The sequence below is a fragment of the Eleutherodactylus coqui genome, chromosome 6, assembly GCF_035609145.1.
Source record: "Eleutherodactylus coqui strain aEleCoq1 chromosome 6, aEleCoq1.hap1, whole genome shotgun sequence".
Classification (NCBI taxonomy): domain Eukaryota; kingdom Metazoa; phylum Chordata; class Amphibia; order Anura; family Eleutherodactylidae; genus Eleutherodactylus; species Eleutherodactylus coqui.
In genome coordinates, this window is record NC_089842.1 from 194,090,684 (window position 1) to 194,110,984 (window position 20,301).

At 42.8% G+C, this 20,301-nt stretch overlaps 1 protein-coding gene across 1 annotated transcript; it reads left to right on the forward strand.

Annotated features, from left to right (window-relative positions):
* Positions 1 to 307: 307 nt before the first annotated feature.
* On the forward strand, positions 308 to 19,886 carry EGLN3 (egl-9 family hypoxia inducible factor 3). The gene is made up of 5 exons (XM_066608552.1): positions 308 to 925; positions 2,978 to 3,097; positions 3,224 to 3,360; positions 3,440 to 3,513; positions 14,001 to 19,886. The coding sequence occupies exons 1-5, from the start codon at positions 569 to 571 to the stop codon at positions 14,033 to 14,035; spliced, it is 723 nt and encodes a 240-aa protein (XP_066464649.1). The 5' UTR covers positions 308 to 568; the 3' UTR covers positions 14,036 to 19,886.
* The last annotated feature ends 415 nt before the right edge of the window (positions 19,887 to 20,301 follow it).

Sequence of the window (20,301 nt, forward strand, 5' to 3'; positions counted from 1 at the left end):
CTGTCTCCCCTCCTCCCCTCTGTTTACTACGCTCGGTGGTAGAAAGCTACATGCTGAAGAGGGATTCCTCAATGGCGGATAACACGCCCACTAGCACGCTGTCTCCTGGTTACCTGGCCACGCCCACATGCGGCTAAGCCGCTGGTCGACGAGCTCCGTGTGTTCCTTGAGCACGTGCGTAGATGCCTACTTTCAGATCACGCCTCTTACGCAACCTGATTGGCTTTTTGTTTAAGCGATAGCACAAGCCACGCCCCGTTAGTGGAAAGCGCTCTCCCTGCACGTCTAGTGCAGGCGAGAGAAAGGGGCTGGAGCTGCGGAGGGAGACACGTAGCTGAGGCTATATAGAGCGCCGTCCACAGGAGAAGGGCTGTAAAGTCGCAAGGGATACCAGCTGAGAGGGTTGCAAGTGCCCTCCTATCCTGGGCTTAGATAACACATACCTCATGGGGTGTGGGCATAGCTTGGAAGACTCTGCACTGGCATCCCTGGCATGTCATATGCCATCCTTTGCTTGATCTGATAGTATCAATGTTGTAAGCTGGTTGTGCCCACTTCTTGCTCAGCGATGCCACTGAAGCGCAGCCCATCGGTGGACCTGGAGAAGCTGGCACTGCAGCACATCGCGCCGCGCCTGCTCTTCTACGGTTACTGCTATTTGGACCGAATCATGGGAGAAGAATTGGGGGATCAAGTGCTGGAGGAGGTCAGACGTCTTCACCAGGAAGGGGCGCTCAAGGATGGCCAGCTGGCAGGGCATCCTCGAGGGGTCTCCAAGAGGCACCTGCGAGGGGACAAGATTGCGTGGATAGCTGGCACGGAGGAAGGGTGCGAGGCCATCGGACTGGTTCTATCTGTCATCGACCGACTGGTGGCGCTGTGTGGAAACCATTTGGGCCAGTACTACGTGAAAGAGAGGTCCAAGGTGAGACCCCCAGCCGCCATAATGCCCACGACTGGCGGTCAGTCACTACGCTGCCGCCATGCTGCCATACTATTTTATTTTTTTCCACGTGATTTCTATCTTCTGTTGTGTACGCTTTTCACACATGTATAAACAAATGCTTTCTAATTCTTTTTTTTTTCACGTTACGATTGCCTCGGTTACATGGGTTTAAAACGGATCGCGCTCACGTCACTCGGTTCGTTTTATTGAAATGCACCCATAGCCTTGCACGAGCGATTAAAAAATTTTTTTTGTAGGAAAATTGCACAAAAATATGACTGCCCAAGTAAAAAAAAGCAGCCCGTGTGAATATTCATGTTGTAATCAATGTCATCAGTTTCTATCCGATTTCAGGCTGATTTTTTATTTTTTTTTGGTCCAAAAATCAGATAGAAAAATGATTTCCGTGAATTATACCCCAAGGGTCCGTTTATAGCCAGCGATTTATTATCTGAGCGAGTGAACGATGTCGGCGTTCGCACTCCTGCAGCCTAGTTATATAGCAGATACATCGTTGGCTCGTTCAAATGGGAAATCATTCAGTTGTTCTCATTCGCTGTATAAGTGAATGAGATGGACCGGATGAGCGCTATTTAAACTGAATGAACAGTGAATGAGCGAAGGATGATTTTAATGCTGCAGAACATGAACAACGAGCGAAAAGTGAGAACGATTTATAATTTTTCATCAATTATTTGCTGAATTTACACTGAACAATCATCATTCATTTTTGCTCGTTAGAACAGTTTTTTTGAATGACAGTTATTCCGCATAAAAGGACCTGCATGGCGTTTTCTTTTTGTTTTGTTTTTTTGAGCCCTAAAAAAATTGTAATTTTTTTTTTGTTTTGTTTTACAATTTGCTCACATAATTTCCATCTAAATTTTACCTGCATATAAAAAAAAGCTTTCTGACCTTAATTTATTATCGCCATGGTTACATGCAATTAAATCGGATGACACTTTTCACGATTTTTGTGCGAAAATCACACCAAAATAGGACATATGTAACTTTTTTTTTTTTACTTGGACTGTAATCCAGGTAAAACAAGGTTTTGGGTAAATAAACCCATTCACATGAATATGTTCTAATTCTAATGATTTCAGGCTTTTTTTAAGTCTGAAAATTAGACGACAAATTGTTTGTGTAAATACACGCTTGCCTTAAACAGATATCACCATGTTTTTGCAGCACTCAAGGTAGTCCTCTCACACTGATTACAGTTATGTGTCTCTTGTATGTATCTGTGCAAGAGTTTAGGAGAAACTTCCATTTTATTAGTAGCAGCCAGACCCAGAACTAGTCCTGCATATTCATGAGCTGCAGCCTAGCCACACCCACCCTGTGGGTACTTTAAGTTGTCTTCTATGCAGGTGCTGCTACCGATAAAAGGTCATTTTCTCCAAAACTACTGCACAGACATATCAGTGTTACTACCTTATGCAAAAAAGATGGCGACAGGGTCTCTTTTTTAAGGTTTTCTTTTGAGCTGCTCAGTAGATGCCATGGTTTGATTCTGCTGACCCCCAATATCCCATATACTGTATATCACAATTTGCGCAGCATGCTGGTCTGATCTGCTACTGTTGGTGGCCTCCTGTGAGTAATGTTTTTCATACAGTCACCCAAAACACATTTGAGCTTATTACATATGGGAGGGCGCTGGGTTTAAATAACGGTCATGTGGTCTTTTTAAACCTGCCGAAAAGAGGTCAGAAGTTTTCAAAAAAGTTAAGTTTTAGAGCAACTTCTGACAGAGATAAATATACACACATCTGTCAGTGTGGCTGTCTTTATTAACCCTTGCATACTACAAATTTTCAAACTGGCGCCACCAGAGCGCTATTAATCTAATTTCTTGTATTACGACAAAACGGTTTTGCGCACCTACATGTATGACGACATTCTTAGCAATAGTTCTACAACTACTTCTGAAAATAAAGTGCAGTATGAACATCTGTCCGGGAAGGTGTGGTATTAAAGGGTTAATTCCAATGCAGTAAAACTCATAGACGCTGTATTATATTCCAGGCAATGGTCGCTTGTTATCCCGGTAATGGCGCTGGTTACGTGCGGCACGTAGATAACCCCACCGGAGACGGGCGCTGCATTACCTGTATTTATTATCTGAATAAGAACTGGGATGCCAAGGTGAGGAAGCTTCCAGAATTTCATCCGTTTTTTTGCTATTTGTCTATCTGTTTTCTTTTTCTTTGGATATGATGATTTTGTAGTATTTTTGGACTCTCGGTGACGATCCATCTTGTTCTCCTCTAGGTCCATGGTGGAGTATTGCGCATCTTTCCTGATGGCGGCTCTTGTGTAGCTGATGTGGAGCCTCTTTTTGACCGCTTGCTTCTTTTTTGGTCTGACCGTCGCAACCCGCATGAGGTGCAGCCTTCGTACGCCACCAGGTGAGTGCAGATTGGTGGACTGTATATAGTGCCGGTCGTTACTGCGTTCCGTATATAACGGTTATCCCTGTCCTTATAGATACGCGCTAACCGTCTGGTATTTCGATGCCAAAGAAAGAGCAGCGGCCAAGCAGAGGTTCAAAAGATTAAGTGGTAAGTGCAAGTCGATGTGTCAAAGTGAAATTCCACCTTGTCGGTCATCCGTATGAGACGTAAATTTACAGAAAAAAATCGGTTGTGTAATTGTGCGAATCTGTGGTAAAATGCAATGTATTACTTGTGGATTTTGCTGAGCATTCATGGCGGATTTCATTCCACTCATTCCACTCATTTGAAAGGAGTGAAATCCTCAGTGAAAATATGCAGCATCAGGCCAGCTTCACCTGAGCGCAAGCGTATTTGCGCACGCCTCAGTGCTGTGTTTTTGTGGAATGAGCAATGCTTTTTTGCGTGCGCATCGGCGTATTTTGCTGTACTTTTTGCCCTGTTGCAAGGCATGTTAATTTGCACTGCAAACACACGCACCAATTCAAATGGCTTATTAGTTCCAGATGTGTTCTTTTTCCAGTGTAATTGTGCAATATTTTACGCATCACCTTGCATGCACATTAGCGCATCCCCCATTGATTTCTATGGGGACCTTTGGTGCGCAAATGCGCCAAAAAAAATACAATATATTAAATTTTTTTTTCCGTGTGACTGAAATATCTGCGCAAAATACAGAAATGTGAACGAACCCATTGAAATCAATAGGTTCTATTCTGTGTATGGCACGCGCAAGTTTTGTACGCAGAAATACACGTGCAAATACTCCTGCATCAAGCTGCCCTATGGCTATATTGACAAGAGTAAGGCCTCATGTACAGGGCAGGTCCAGATTCCGGCTGCAGAATCCCGCACGGGTGACCCTGCGTACCTGTCATCTTCTTCGCCATAGCCTGTGTGGATGGCTCGCCGTTGGACATGCGCAATACAGATTTTTTTAAACTCTTGCTTTTCCATGCTGTCACTCCACCACAAGGACTGACATGCCGCCGTTTTTTTCTTTTATTTGATTTCAGTTTTGGGTCCTGATTTAGGGGCGAGTTCCCCGTTACTACTTACTTTGGTTGCACTTATCCATGTATCTAGCAACCTAAGCTAGTTTATATCTGCTAGGTACTTTTGTTCTATCTTTAGGACCATAGGGACTGCAGATCGTGTTTCTATCTAACGGCTTTAGGGCTTGGGATATATCTCCCTGCCCTTTTCTTGTACTAAGAGGATAGTTATGCTCTTTTTATGACCACAGTGGTGACAAAATAAAAAAAAATTTTATTTTTTTTTGTCACGCTTAGGGTCAATTATTATTATTTTTTTTTTGGTCTGTTTTTACCTACAACGCACCTTTATCTTTTCGGTGCTTAGCATCCGTAAATGGACGCAAACAGACCATTTTTTGGCGACCACTAGCGTGCCTTCTATATTCGGGACGTCTATGTGGTCTCCATAAGTAGACTTTGGCCACGACCTGACACATCAGTTGGGATTAGCGTACTGTAACCCCTGAAGAACCCACTAGGTGGGGGAAACGCGTTGGGTGACGCGCTCTTGATGAGCTAATTTTTTCACGTGTTAGTCATTTCCATCCTTTGATGCACGGTGTTATACCTGACCAAGTATGGGATTCGTCCTCCTATTAGACTGAATCACCTTCACTTGGACTATGACCAATGATTTACATCAACAGAGTCTTATCGTATGACTCTAATCTGTCATTGTTCATATTACACGAGTGGCAAGTGTTTTTGCTCTACAAGTCGAGCGTAAAATTTACGTTTCGAACATCCTTCTGATTACTAGTTATAGGTGTCTATTTACATCATAACTCCTCTTGTGATTGTTTGTGTGTGTTTTGTTCTTCTTTTCTTTTAAGTAATTTAATAAAAGGTATTTTTTAATTTTATCAGTTTGGAAGGTCCTAGTGGTAAACTTTCCATAGGTCTAACTGGGACCCTATTGCCCTTGTAAACTTGCTTTTCCCGCAGATTCAGCAGCCCGTCCGCAATGTCAATTATGGATGGGCCGCGGGTCGGACAGCTTACATTGACTTCAGTGGAAGCCGTCTGTACAGGAACCGCAGGAAAATGGAGTATGCTGCAATTTTTATTTATTTATTTTTTTTAAATCCGCGTGCGGAAACCACAATTGGTTTCCACTCGTGTGCATGAAGAATCATTTTTCCATAGCATGCTATGGAGAGATATTGCTGCGGAATCCAGAGGTGGACACTTGCTCCATATTCCATGGCAAAAATCCGCCTGTGTGCATGAGGAACAATTGCGATTTTTGGTCTGTAAAAAAAAAATCCTATTTTTTTTTTTTGTGCGTTTTTTTTTTTTGTAGTTTTACAATTTATTTATTTTTTTCATATATGATTTACTTCCGTTCTGTATCTGTTTTCCACTTGCATACCAAAAAACCCAAATAAATGTATAGACTGTGCACTTCCTGGTTCTCTTTTTTTTTTTGTTTCTGATAGTCCCCATGGTTACAAACAGGTTAAAAACGGATCGCTCTCACATCATGTGACTGCAGTCCGTTTTTTAAAGAAACTCAGATTGTTGATCAAAGTAAAAACAAGCCATGTGACCATCATCCCCATTGAAAGCAATGCATTCTATTTCCATGTGATTCCATTTCCCCAACGGTGGACTCCAGTCGATCAACTATTTATGACCCATCCTGCGGATCGGTCATTGATCGTATTCTCCCTGGAAAACCCCTTTAAACCCTTTCTACTCCAGTGTCGGATGTCGTCCATCATTGAGATGTCCCTGCTTAGCTCCCATGTTGGACGAGGTCTGACACATGTCTAGCACTGTTCAGATGACAGCGCTGATGTTGGACCTCCCTCCTGCATCGTGTAATCTATATATATAAAACTCAAAATCTGTTTGCTTGTGTCATATACAAATCCACAGTTCTGGTCCAATTTCAGTGACATTTTGCCTGAGTGTTCTTCAGCACTGGGCAACAAATACTGGTGTAATTAAAAATCGAAAACTCATTGACTTCCCCTGTAATTCTTGTTGCCAACAGCAACCAATCACAGCTCAGCTTTCATTTCTTAGACTGCTGAAGTAAAATGAAAACTGTGCTGTGATTAGTTGCTATATATTATACTGCTGGGGTAAAATGAAAGCTGTGCTGTAATTGGCTGCTTTTTTGTTATACTGCTGAGGTACAATGAAAGCTGCGCTGTGATTGGCTGCTATTTTTTATACTGCTGAGGTAACATGAAAGCTGCGCTGTGATTCGTTGCTATTCTTATACTGCTGAGGTAAAATGAAAGCTGCGCTGTGATTGGTTGCTATTTCTTATGCTGCTGAGGTAAAGAAAGCTGCGCTGTGATTGGTTACTATTTTCTATATTGGTGAGGTAAAATGAAAGCTGCACTGTGATTGGTTGTTCTATATTATACTGCTGAGGTAAAATGAAAGCTGCGCTGTGACTGACTGGCTGCTATTTCTTATACTGCTAAGGTAAAATGAAAGCTGCGCTGTGATTGGTTGTTCTATATTATACTGCTGAGGTAAAATGAAAGCTGCGCTGTGACTGACTGGCTGCTATTTCTTATACTGCTAAGGTAAAATGAAAGCTGCGCTGTGATTGGTTGCTATGGGCAACACAGATTTTCTTTTGAACAGCTTCCATAAGGCTGGGGTCACACAGGACTGATTTGCCGCAGAAATTCTGTCCAGAATTCCATTGTGGCAAATCCACCTGTGGCCGCTAATCCCAGGATTAGCCAGCCATGTGGACGAGATTTGTCAAGCTGGCGCTGCGGCGCAGATTTCCCGGCCGCAGCATGTCAATAATTTTTTTTTCCAGTTGCAGCTGCACTCTCCTCTATGGGAGAACTGGCCACAACAGAAAAGCGTGCAGCCAAGCCACTCCAAAACCCGCGGCTAAGTGTCGTGGGTTTTGAAGTAGCGCCTTCCCAGCTGAAATCTCACGGTTTTTCGCTGTGGCCAATCCGCGAGATTTCCGCTGGGAATACGTCCCATGTGACCCCAGCCTAACAGTGTGGTGCCAGCCTCATTCTTGTGGCTACTTTGTATTTCCAGGACTTCTAGTTGTAAGATCTTATACCTCATCATGAGAACGTACATTGGGTCGGCAGAGCCAGCTGCGGTCTGCGATTTACCACCAAAACTGACATTTCGCATTTCAGTAACTTCGCCAACTGGTGGCACTTATGTAGCAACTAATGACATTAATGTACATTTCAGCTACAAGACATATTACTAAAGATGATTGTGTCAACGGTTGATGGGCCAATTGCGCAGCGCCTCATAATCAGATTTTTGACGAAGAAATGATTTGGGATCGCTGCAAAATGGCGCAGTAACATCAGTTATTATGTAGAAGAGGGAAATAACTTTGAAAACCCTTTTTATAATAACCAATTCCTCTCCCTTTAGCGATGTGGAACGCAGGGTATACCACCTAGTATATACATATTAATGCATGTTTAATTTTCAAAAAATTGCTAATAAAATCGTCATGACATCATTTTATGTATTTCTGATGAGTAATGCTCTTTCCCACCCAAAATAAATACGAGCTGGGGTGTGTGGGTAGCAGGGAACTTTGATTGGGAAGGGTTAAATTAACCTTAAACCACTTTTGCCTTTCTTCTATTAGGTTGCAGTGTTAATTGTGACCTTAGAATAAACTGTGCCGTTCATATGCTATAAGCTTCCACATGATACAGTGTTGCTTCTGTGTATCCACCGAGATGATACAATGTATCTCCTTTTGTTCTTTCACCACATTGTTGGTTGAGTCAGTTGGAGTTGCGCTTCCTCTGGCAGTGTGCATACATTAGCTTCCTCGTCAGTGAAGACATGTGAGTGGCGGTGTGACTGTGTACGTGTGTGACACTGTGTACGTGCCTGTCTGTATAGCATGGGAGGAGCCTGATCTGTAGGGTTTATCACACTCCCAGTCATCTGAAGCTGTCCTTATGGAGGTCACAGTGCCCCCCTGAGTAGGCATACGATGGTTTCTGCTTGCAATACAGCGCGTTACATTCTCCTATACTCGCACATCAACACCTCTCACTTATCCTATGGAACTCCGTTGTTTCAGTGTTTGCCCATTACTTTCATTGTTTACCCAACACAAATTGTGTTGTATAAGGGCTGCTTCTCACGGGTGCATTTTTGAGCGCAATACGCAGTGAACAAAACCTATTGTTTTCAATAGGTTTGTTCACATATCCGTATTTTGCACGTGCATAAAAAAAGCGGCATGCCATAGTTTTATGCACATTTGCGCACCAAGGGTCTCCATAGACGGCTGTCAAATTTGCGCAATATGCCTGAACATGCGTGAATTCCTCCCATCACTTATGTAAAGTAGCGATCCTCTGGCGCGGGTTTCAGCTACAGTAGAGGATCTGCAAGTATTTCCCATTGTTTTCAATGAGAAACCTTGAATGCACATCGCAAACCCTACGATGTGTTTTACTGTCCCATTGAAAACAATGGGCAATGCGTTCCGAAAACCACAAGAAGATTGGACAAATGGACATACATCGATTTAAAAAAAAAAAAATAAATAATGTTTTTGTTTCCTGCACCACATTGCAAATGTATATGACTGCATTCATTTCTTACTTGCGCTAGATTTGTGCGTCTCGCAACGCACAAGTCTTACACGAGTTTCTCGCCTTTAAACTTGTGCGCACAGGTGTTGGTTTCTTTTTGGTCATGAAAAACTAGATCGTTTTTGCTTGCGATTTTCGTACGCTTATGCTTTTTTTATTCCCCCCCACGCACACAAGTGATTTCCATCTTTTCTATATCCGTTTTTTATGCGCATATAAAAAAAGCTTCCTGATCCTTTTTTTACATTTATGGTCACCTGTGTTTAAAAATGGATCACAGTCGCAGCATGCAAGTGCTATCCGTTTGTTGGTTTTTTTTTTAAACACATTCATAGACTTGTATGGAAATCATAGCAAAATAGGACATGCTGCAAAGCCTATGTAAATATCGCTATTCAGATTAATTGGTTTATTTCTGTTTGATTTTGGACACTTTTATTTGGTCTAAAATTCAGATGGAAAAAAAGTGACTATACCCTTAAGGGCTTATTCACACAAGTGTATATCATCCGGCACTTTCACGGATGGCTGATATACGCTACCATCTGATGCATGGGCTCGGCATATATGCCGTCGGGCGGGGGGAGACAGTTTAGCTCTGCTAATCTCTCTCTCCCTTCCCTCCTCCCCTCCAGCTGTTTGCAATGGGAGAGGGCGGGGTGGGGCTAAGCTCCCGCCCATTGTCCACAGCCAGCAATGGGAGGGGAGGAGAGAGGAGGAGAAAAAGGGAAGGGAGTTTAGCAGTCACGTTGCTAAACTCCCTCCCACCTCCCTTCTCTGGCCGCTGTCATTTACGCTGCAGGAATACGCCTGTGTGATCTGATGCATTGGAATCCAATGCACCAGATGGTAGCGTATATCGTATGGCCCTGAAAATGGCGGCATATATACGCTCGTGTGAATAAGCCCTAAGGCTGTATGCAAATGGCCATTTTTTTCAGCTAGTCTAATGTTTCATACAATTTTGATGTGATTTTCCTGCAATTTATATATTTAAAAAATGTTTCCACTCACAATTTCCAACCATTTTTCACTCATAAAAAAAAGAGTGCACAGGCTCTACACCTCCTGGTTCGCCTTATTTTTTTGATGGTCTCCATGGCTACATGCGTTGAAAACAGTTCACACTCGCATCAATATTATGTTGTTTTTGTTATAGTTTACTACTTAAAAATTAAAAATGTTTTTATTAAAAAATTTGCTAAATTAGGAGTCACATAAGGGTTTTTTTCCATCAATGGAACTGTGTTAGCTGTAAGGACTTTTTGATCACTTTTTACTCCATTCTTTTGGGGCAGTGAGGTGATCAAAAAATAGCAATTCCAACATTGCATTTTTTTGGAATTCACCATGTGGAATAACATATTTTATTCATTTGGACTATTTTAATTGTAGTGATAGCAATTATGTTTACTTTTGTAATCTCTTCCATTTGTATGTAATAACCTGAGAAAATTATTTTTTTGAACTTTTGAAATTTTTTATATATAATTTTTTTTAAAATTTTTAAATAGAGACGAGTGAACGTACTCAGTAAAGCCGATTTCCGAGCACCGCAATTTTCGAGTACTTCACTACTCGGGTGAAAAGATTCGGGAATGAGTGGGGGGTTGCAGAGGGGAGTGGGGGGGGGGAAGGAGAGAGAGCTCCCCCCTGTTCCGTGCTGCTACCCCCTGCTCCACCACGCCATGCCCCGCCCCCCGGCGACCCACGAATCTTTTCACCCGAGTAGTGAAGTACTCAAATCGCGGTGCTCGATTGCAAAATCGGCCTTGCCGAGTACGTTCGCTCATCTCTATTTTTAAACTTTTTTTTACATTTTTCTTAGCCCCTTTGCAAAACTTCTACAATTGCAACTTGTAGAAGCAATCAAGGGGTCACATGTTTAATACACTGCAACACCTATGCGTTGCAGTTTATTGTTCCCTGGCTGTCATCCTCTTACACCCTGCCACACTATGATAACAGACATGGAAGCCTTCACTAGGCCGCCAACTTTCATGATAACAGTTTGCAACTCCATGATCACGGTGATTGGGGGATGGAACGAGCCCCTTCTCTCAACTCCTGAGCCTGCTTCAAACTTTTCCTTTCAACTTCCGCTGTTCATAAATGACAACTGTTAAGTAGGGGTAAAAGACAAATACAATTCTGTCAGTCATTCTGAAATATGAGTAGCTGATTGGTACGAGTTACATGCTGCCTTCATAAATCAGTGCATTAAATCTGACTCAGATTTCTCCGTAAAAGGTTTTGCATGATATGCGAAGAACGTGGCTGCTTTCTTCCATAAACAGCACCACTCTTGCTGATGTGCTTTTTCAGATTGGTGTGTCTGGAACTGCAGCTCATGCGCATAAAGTGACTGAGATACATACTGCACACAGGCCATGCAGAGAGTGGCCCTATTTAAAATCGCCACTTTTTTCTAAGTCCACACAAGCTTTTAAATGGATTGTTCTGTGAAACAAAGTGCAAATTAATCACTCTTTTCTTTACCTATTGGAGCCGTTTTGAACATATATATACACAGTGGGGGGAAAAGTATTTAGTCAGATACCAATTGTACGAGTTCTCCCACTTAAAAAGATGGGAGAGGCCTGTAATTGACATCATAGGTAGACCTCAACTATGAGAGACAACATGAGAAAACACATCCAAAAAATCACATTGTCTGATTTTTAACAAATTTATTTGCAAATTATGGTGGAAAATAAGTATTTGGTCAATAACAAAAGTTCATCTCAATTCTTTGTTATATATCCTTTATTAGCAATGACAGAGGTCAAACGTTTTCTGTAAGTCCTCACAAGGTTGGTATACACTGTTGCTGGTATGTTGGCCCATTCCTCCATGCAGATCTCCTCAAGAGCAGTGGTGTTTTGCGGCTGTCACTGGGCAATATGGACTTTCAACTCCCTCCAAAGGTTTTCTATAGGGTTGAGATCTGGAGACTGGCTAGGCCACTCCAGGACCTGGAAATGCTTCTTACGAAGCCAATCCTTCGTTGCCCTGGCGGTGTGCTTGTAATCATTGTCATGCTGAAAGACCCAGCCACATTTCATCTTAAGTGCCCTTGCTGATGGAAGGAGGTTTGTACTCAAAATCTCACGATACATGGCCCCATTCATTCTTTCATGTATACGGATCAGTCGTCCTGGTCCCTTTGCAGAGAAACAGCCCCAAAGCATGATGTTGCCACCCCCATGCTTCACAGTAGGTATGGTGTTCTTTGGATGCAACTCAGCATTCTTTCTCCTCCAAACACGACGAGTTGTGTTTCTGCCAAATAGTTCTACTTTGGTTTCATCTGACCATATGACATTCTCCCAATACTCTTTTGGATCATCCAAATGCTCTCTAGCAAACTTCAGTCGGCCCCGGACATGTACTGGCTTAAGCAGGGGGACACGTCTGGCACTGCAGGATCTGAGTCCCTGGCGGCGTAGTGTGTTACTGATGGTAGCCTTTGTTACGTTGGTCCCAGCTCTCTGCAGGTCATCCACTAGGTTCCCCCGTGTGGTCCTGGGATTTTTGCTCACTGTTCTTGTGATCATTTTGACCCCACGGGGTGAGATCTTGCGTGGAGCCCCAGATCGAGGGAGATTATCAGTGGTCTTGTATCTCTTCCATTTTCTAATTATTGCTCCCACATTTGATTTCTTCACACCAAGCTGCTTGCCTATTGCAGATTCAGTCTTCCCAGTCTGGTGCAGGGCTACAATTTTGTTTCTGGTGTCCTTTGACAGCTCTTTGGTCTTCACCATAGTGGAGTTTGGAGTGTGACTGCTTGAGGTTGTGGACAGGTGTCTTTTATACTGATAACAAGTTCAAACAGGAGCCATTACTACAGGTAATGAGTGGAGGACAGAGGAGCCTCTTAGAGAAGTTGTTACAGGTCTGTGAGACCCAGAAATCTTGCTTGTTTGTAGGTGACCAAATACTTATTTTCCACCATAATTTGGAAATAAATTCATTAAAAATCAGGCAATGTGATTTTCTGGATGTGTTTTCTCATGTTGTCTCTCATAGTTGAGGTCTACCTATGATGTCAATTACAGGCCTCTCATCTTTTTAAGTGGGAGAACTTGTACAATTGGTATCTGACTATATACTTTTTCCCCACTGTGTATATATATATACCAGCAGTGTATTGGGGTACGGTCTAGTCTGTGCCTCTTGCTTGGGTTATATTCACACAACCTAAATCCTCATCAAATTCTTCCGATGCAGATTTCAAAGAAAATCTGCATTGTTGCTGTGGATTCACATGCAGGTTTAACACAGTCATTGGGAAAATTCCACATGCGGAATTTGCATCAAGAAATGCCGTTTCTTTTTGCATGCAGATTTCTATTAGTATATAAAACTAATAGGACTTTTCAGGATGCGGATTTGACCATGGGTTTCCTGTAGAGTCCATTCCAATTCCATATGAAATTTGCATCCTGAAGTGTCAAATCCACAATGAAAAACACTGTGAACCTTCTCAGCAGTGATACGACTGGGTAGGTCAGTCAAAGAGAGTCACATGCAAGGCATTATGGGATTTGTAGTAAACGGCCTCTCCAATGCTATTGCGTGTACCTCCTATCAATCTCCCTCAGTATTTGTAGCCTGTCTTGTCTGGCAGGAATCGGAAAAGAAAAGTAAAAAAAAGTTATGTACTATGCAAGATAGGGTTTATTCACCACGGCGTATTTTCCATCCATGTACTTCATATGGACCATTATAGCCTATGCACATGAGCAATTTGTCACATATCGATGAGCATAGGGCATGCAATCAGACAGCACATCGGCATCTGAACAAAACCTTAAAGACGTTTATTGATTGCTATCAACATATATCAAATTTTGGGAGCTTTTTGGATCAGAGTGTCATAGGACAAAGCTTTTTGAGCAACTTTCTGTAGACATTGGCTTTTCTTTTTGGAGTTGCCGTTCATTGATCTTTACTGATAACCTTATTTGTCTTTCTGCAGAGTCTAGGCAGGATCCTACTTCCGAGGACAACTAATGAACACTTCAGGAAATGGCAATATTTCCATCATAATGAAATACTGGAGATTGAAGAAAGAAGGGACGATAGCAAGTCAGTGCATGAGCTGTAAGCGAAGACCATCCTACCATAAGAAGGATGCAGGTACAAAGACCACACCGTGTCCATGGTTGGCAACATGGATTACATATTGAACCATCCACTCAATGGCACTGCAGGGACTGAAGACAAAAGCGGGGAAGCATTTTACACACAATTCTTGTCGGTGTCCCAGGACTGTCCATGAGCCTTCTGCTCTCTGTATAAAGGGGTATTTCCACCTTATAAAGTGTACATCTCTTGGGAATACACCATTGCTCTATGATCGGTAGTGGCCTGCAATTCTGAGAATCCCTTATATTTCCATGCTCTGCAGCACCCCAACCGCCTGCTGTGCAGCGAACTGCAGTGTGACTCCATTTAAATGACTGTTGTTCTGCAAGGACAATTTAGAATGCGATGCAGTACTACACCAGCGCTACAGCCCTTTCATTTTCAAGATTGGTGGAGATCCCATTGGTTGGACCCCATCAGTCATAAAGAAATAGCATATCGCTTAGGATATGCAATCACTTTATAACAGGATTCCGTAATATGTGGGCCACAATGCCATTCTATGTGGCCCCAATCATCTGGACACAAAAATCTCTATGCATGGCTGCTTAAATGAGGTTTCCATGTCTGGGTGAAGAGCAGTGGCACATAGTAGGGAACAGACAAGTACTGAGGGTGCGCTGTGTAGCCATGTCTAGATCCTCTATGTATTAGGACAAGTACTAAGGTTGCACTGTGTAGCCATGCCTGGGTCTCCTATGTGTTGGGACAAGTACTAAGTGTGCACTGTGTAGCCATGTCTGGGTCCCTATACATTAAGTACTAAGGGTGAACTGTGTAGCGATGTCTGGGTACCCTATAAGGACAAGTACTAAGGGTGCACTGTGTAGCCATGTCTGGGTCCCCTTTATATTAGAACAAGTACTAAGGGTTCACTGTATAGCCATGTCTGGGTCCCCTATATATTAGGACAAGTGCTAAGGGTGCACTCTGTAGTCATGTCTGGGTCCATATAAATATTGGAACAAGTACTAAGGGTGCACTGTATAGCCATGTCTGGCTCCCTATATATTAGGATAAGTACTAAGGGTGAACTGTGTAATGATGTCTGGGTCCCCTATTTAGTAGGACAAGTGCTAAGGGTGCACTCTGTAGTCATGTCTGGGTCCATATAAATATTGGAACAAGTACTAAGGGTGCACTGTATAGCCATGTCTGGGTCCCCTTTATATTAGAACAAGTACTAAGGGTTCACTGTATAGCCATGTCTGGGTCCCCTATATATTAGGATAAGTCCTAAGGGTGCACTCTGTAGTCATGTCTGGGTCCATATAAATATTGGAACAAGTGCTAAGTGTGCACTGTATAGCCATGTCTGGGTCCCTATATATTAGGATAAGTACTAAGGGTGAACTGTGTAGTGATGTCTGGGTCCCCTATTTAGTAGGACAAGTACTAGGGTGCACTGTGTAGCCATGTCTGGATCTCCTATATATTAGGACAAGTACTAAGGCTGCACTGTGTAGCTATGTCTGGGTCCCTATATATTAGGACAAGCACTGAAGGTGCACTGTGTAGCCGTGTCTGGGTCCCCTATAAGGACAAGTACTAAGGGTGCACTGTGTGGCCATGTCTGGGTCCCCTTTATATTAGAACAAATACTAAGGGTTCACTGTATAGCCATGTCTGGGTCCCCTATATATTAGGACAAGTGCTAAGGGTGCACTCTGTAGTCATGTCTGGGTTCATATAAATATTGGAACAAGTACTAAGGGTGCACTGTATAGCCATGTCTGGCTCCCTATATATTAGGATAAGTACTAAGGGTGAACTGTGTAATGATGTCTGGGTCCCCTATTTAGTAGGACAAGTACTAAGGGTGCACTGTGCAGCCATGTCTGCGTCCCCTATATATTAGGACAAGTACTAGGGTGCACTGTGTAGCCATGTCTGGATCTCCTATATATTAGGACAAGTACTAAGGCTACACTGTGTAGCTATGTCTGGGTCCCTATATATTAGGATAAGTACTAAGGGTGAACTGTGTAATGATGTCTGGGTCCCCTATTTAGTAGGACAAGTACTAAGGGTGCACTGTGCAGCCATGTCTGCGTCCCCTATATATTAGGACAAGTACTAGGGTGCACTGTGTAGCCATGTCTGGATCTCCTATATATTAGGACAAGTACTAAGGCTACACTGTGTAGCTATGTCTGGGTCCCTATATATTAGGATAAGTACTAAGGGTGAACTGTGTAGTGATGTCTGGGTCCCCTATAAGGACAAGTACTAAGGGTGCACTGTGTAGCCATGTCTGGGTCCCCTTTATATTAGAACAAGTACTAAGGGTTCACTGTATAGCCATGTCTGGGTCCCCTATATATTAGGACAAGTCCTAAGGGTGCACTCTGTAGTCATGTCTGGGTCCATATAAATATTGGAACAAGTACTAAGGGAACACTGTATAGCCATGTCTGGGTCCCTATATATTAGGATAAGTACTAAGGGTGAACTGTGTAGTGATGTCTGGGTCCCCTATTTAGTAGGACAAGTACTAGGGTGCACTGTGTAGCCATGTCTGGATCTCCTATATATTAGGACAAGTACTAAGGTTGCACTGTGTAGCTATGTCTGGGTCCCTATATATTAGGACAAGCACTGAAGGTGCACTGTGTAGCCGTCCGTGTCTGGGTCCCCTATAAGGACAAGTACTAAGGGTGCACTGTGTAGCCATGTCTGGGTCCCCTTTATATTAGAACAAATACTAAGGGTTCACTGTATAGCCATGTCTGGGTCCCCTATATATTAGGACAAGTGCTAAGGGTGCACTCTGTAGTCATATCTGGGTCCATATAAATATTGGAACAAGTACTAAGGGTGCACTGTATAGCCATGTCTGGGTCCCCTATATATTAGAGCAAGTACTACGGGTGCACTGTATAGCCATGTCTGGGTCCCCTATATATTAGAGCAAGTACTAAGGGTGGACTTTGTCGTCAAGTCTGCGTCCCTATATATTAGGGACTAAGTACTAAGGGTGAACTGTGTAATGATGTCTGGGTCCCCTATTTAGTAGGACAAGTGCTAAGGGTGCACTCTGTAGTCATATCTGGGTCCATATAAATATTGGAACAAGTACAAAAGGTGCACTGTGTAGCCATTTCTGGGTCCCTATATATTAAAACAAGTACTAAGGGTGCACTGTATAGCCATGTCTGGGTCCCCTATATATTAAGACAAGTACTAAGGGTGCACTGTATAGCCACTTCTGGATCCCCCCTGTATATTAGAGCAAGTACTAAAGGTGCACTGTATAGCCATGTCTGTGTCCCCTATATATTAGGACAAGTACTAAGAGTGCACTGTATAGCCATGTCTGAGTCCCCTCTATATTAGAGCTAGTACTAAACGTGCACTGTATACTCATGTCTGGGTCCTCTATATATTAGGACAAGTACTAAGGGTGTACTCTGTAGTCATGTCTGGGTCCATATATATTAGGACAAATACTAAGGGTGCACTGTCCGGGTCCCCTATATATTAGAACTAGTAATTATTAGTAAATTATAGCACCCGTGCTTCTGGTGGCGCAATGCGGCACACAGCTGTGGTACATGGTACATCCATTATGATCCCCACACATTACAAACACAGCTCTACTACATGCATCCTGATTCACACACAATACACACACAGCACATTACACACACAGCTCTATTACATCCATCCTGATTCCCACACATTACACACGCAGCTCTACTATGTGCATGCTGACCCCACACATTACACACACAGCTCTACTACATCCATCTTGATTCCCACACATTACACACAGCACTTTACACATACAGCTCTGCTACTTTGTACATCCATTATGATTCCCACACATCTCACACAGCACATTACATACACAGTTCTTCTACATGCATGCTGACCCCACGCATCACACAGACAGCTCTACTACATCCATCCTGATTCCCACACATTACACACACAGCACATTACATACACAGCTCTTGTACATGCATGCTGACCCCACGCATCACACACACAGCATATTACACACACAGCTCTACTACATCCATCCTGATTCCCACACATTACACACACAGCACATTACATATACAGCTGTACTACATCCATTTTTACCCCGCACATGACACATGCTACATCCATCTTGATTCCCACACATTACACACACACAGCTCTACTACATCCATCCTTACCCCCCACATCACATACAGCATATGACACATGCTACTTCCATCTTGATTCCCACATATTACACACACAGCTCTTCTACATCCTGATTCACACACATCACACACACAGCTCTACTACATCCATCCTGATTCACACACATCACACACACAGCATATGACACACACAACTTTGCCACATCCTGATTTACACACACATAGCTCTGCTACATGGTACATCCATTATGATCACCACACATCAAACACACAGCTTTACTACACCCATCTAGATTCCCGCATATGACATACACAGCTTTGCTACATCCTGATTCACACACACAGCTATGCTATATCCACATCCATCCTGATTTCCAGACATCATCAGACTCCTGGATACAATGATGAGCCCCTGGTCATGTGATTCCTGACTCCACCTACACAGGTGATCACATGACTGTGACATCATCACAGGTCCTGGTAGTAGCTACTGTTGGTTTATCCAGTATACAGTACTTTCTACCAAATTGCACAATGGCTCTTCCCACAACAATGATGTCACCGCAGGCCCTTCAGCCACCGGATATCTGTGGTGGCGGTAGGTTGGTGTCTTCTGTTAGGACCGCTGAATTGTGTCTGAGATAATAACTGCTTAGTTGTATTCTCATTTTGTTATTTTTGTCCTCCCCTTTTCAAGAGCCCTAACTGTGTTGTTCTTCTGTCGGTCAGGCTCTGTGTTTTATATATGTTGTAGGACCTTTGATGATGTCACAAGGGGGCGGAGCATCAGAAGCACTCACATACTGACAAGTGGTCGTTAGTAGTTTGCCAAGTACTAAGGGTACACTGTGTAGTCATGTCTGGGCCCCCTCTATAGTAGGTGAATAAAGTCTCTTGACCTGTCTGCCATTCCAGAGACAAGTATATGAGATAGAGGTGACGTACATACATGCAGGCTCTCTCCATTGTAGTTTATAGGACTTATGAAATACCAGGATGTTACCTCAATATCCATCATCTACAATGGAGAGAGCTATGTGCTTGGTCTCCTCTCTGGAGTGCTGGGGGGAGGGGGGGAAGTCTCCCAAAAGAGGGAGTCCTAGAAGTGGAACTTACTTTGATTTATTATGGCATTACTATATACGTAGGATGTACCATAAATGTCTCAGATGGGAATACCCCTGCAGCCCTTGGAAATGGTTCAGTATGGCAATGTTGCCCTCAGACCAGAAAAAGTTGTGCACCCCTGCTTCATAAGATAGGAATACCGTATTGCACCTCCATGCATGGATTGAGCACCTTGTCTTTTTTTGGTACAGAATATTTAAATATTGCAAAGTCTAAAAGACTATTGTAAAATAAAAGCACAGCAGGAAGAAAATGTTGCAGAGATTGGTACGGTCATTGACCAAAAGACATGTCTGCAGGCCAGAGCGTGTTCACTTTGTTGTGTAAATCTAGTAAACCTGACCAACTTTGTTTAATCACTCTGTATATTTATATCTGACAGTGTTGTGTAAGGAATTTAGATGGTTAAATCCTTATGATTTTTATGCAATGTGTGTTGATTTTAAAGAATAAACAGCATGTGATCTTGAACTTGTATCTTGTGACTTATTAAGGACTAAACAAAACAGTGCTTAGTGCTTTAAAGTAGCACTCCAGCAAAAAACACATTTTTCCATCACTGCACCCCTCAATTGATTGCCTGACATGTAGGTCTCTTATGTATTCAGACTTGCATGCAGTGCAGCCTCCTGTCTAATACTTATCAGGGACCATCTTGATGCAGAGATTTTTCTCTGCTTTCTCACTATTCTGTGTTATCAATCACATGATTATCTAGAGACTGTATCATCTTCCTTTAAGATGCTCTAAAAATGCCCCATTATTTGTCTGTAGTCTTATTTTTGAGGACATTGTCCCAATTGAAGAGGTTAAAGGGGTTGTCCCGCGGCAGCAAGTGGGTCTATACACTTTTGTATGGCCATATTA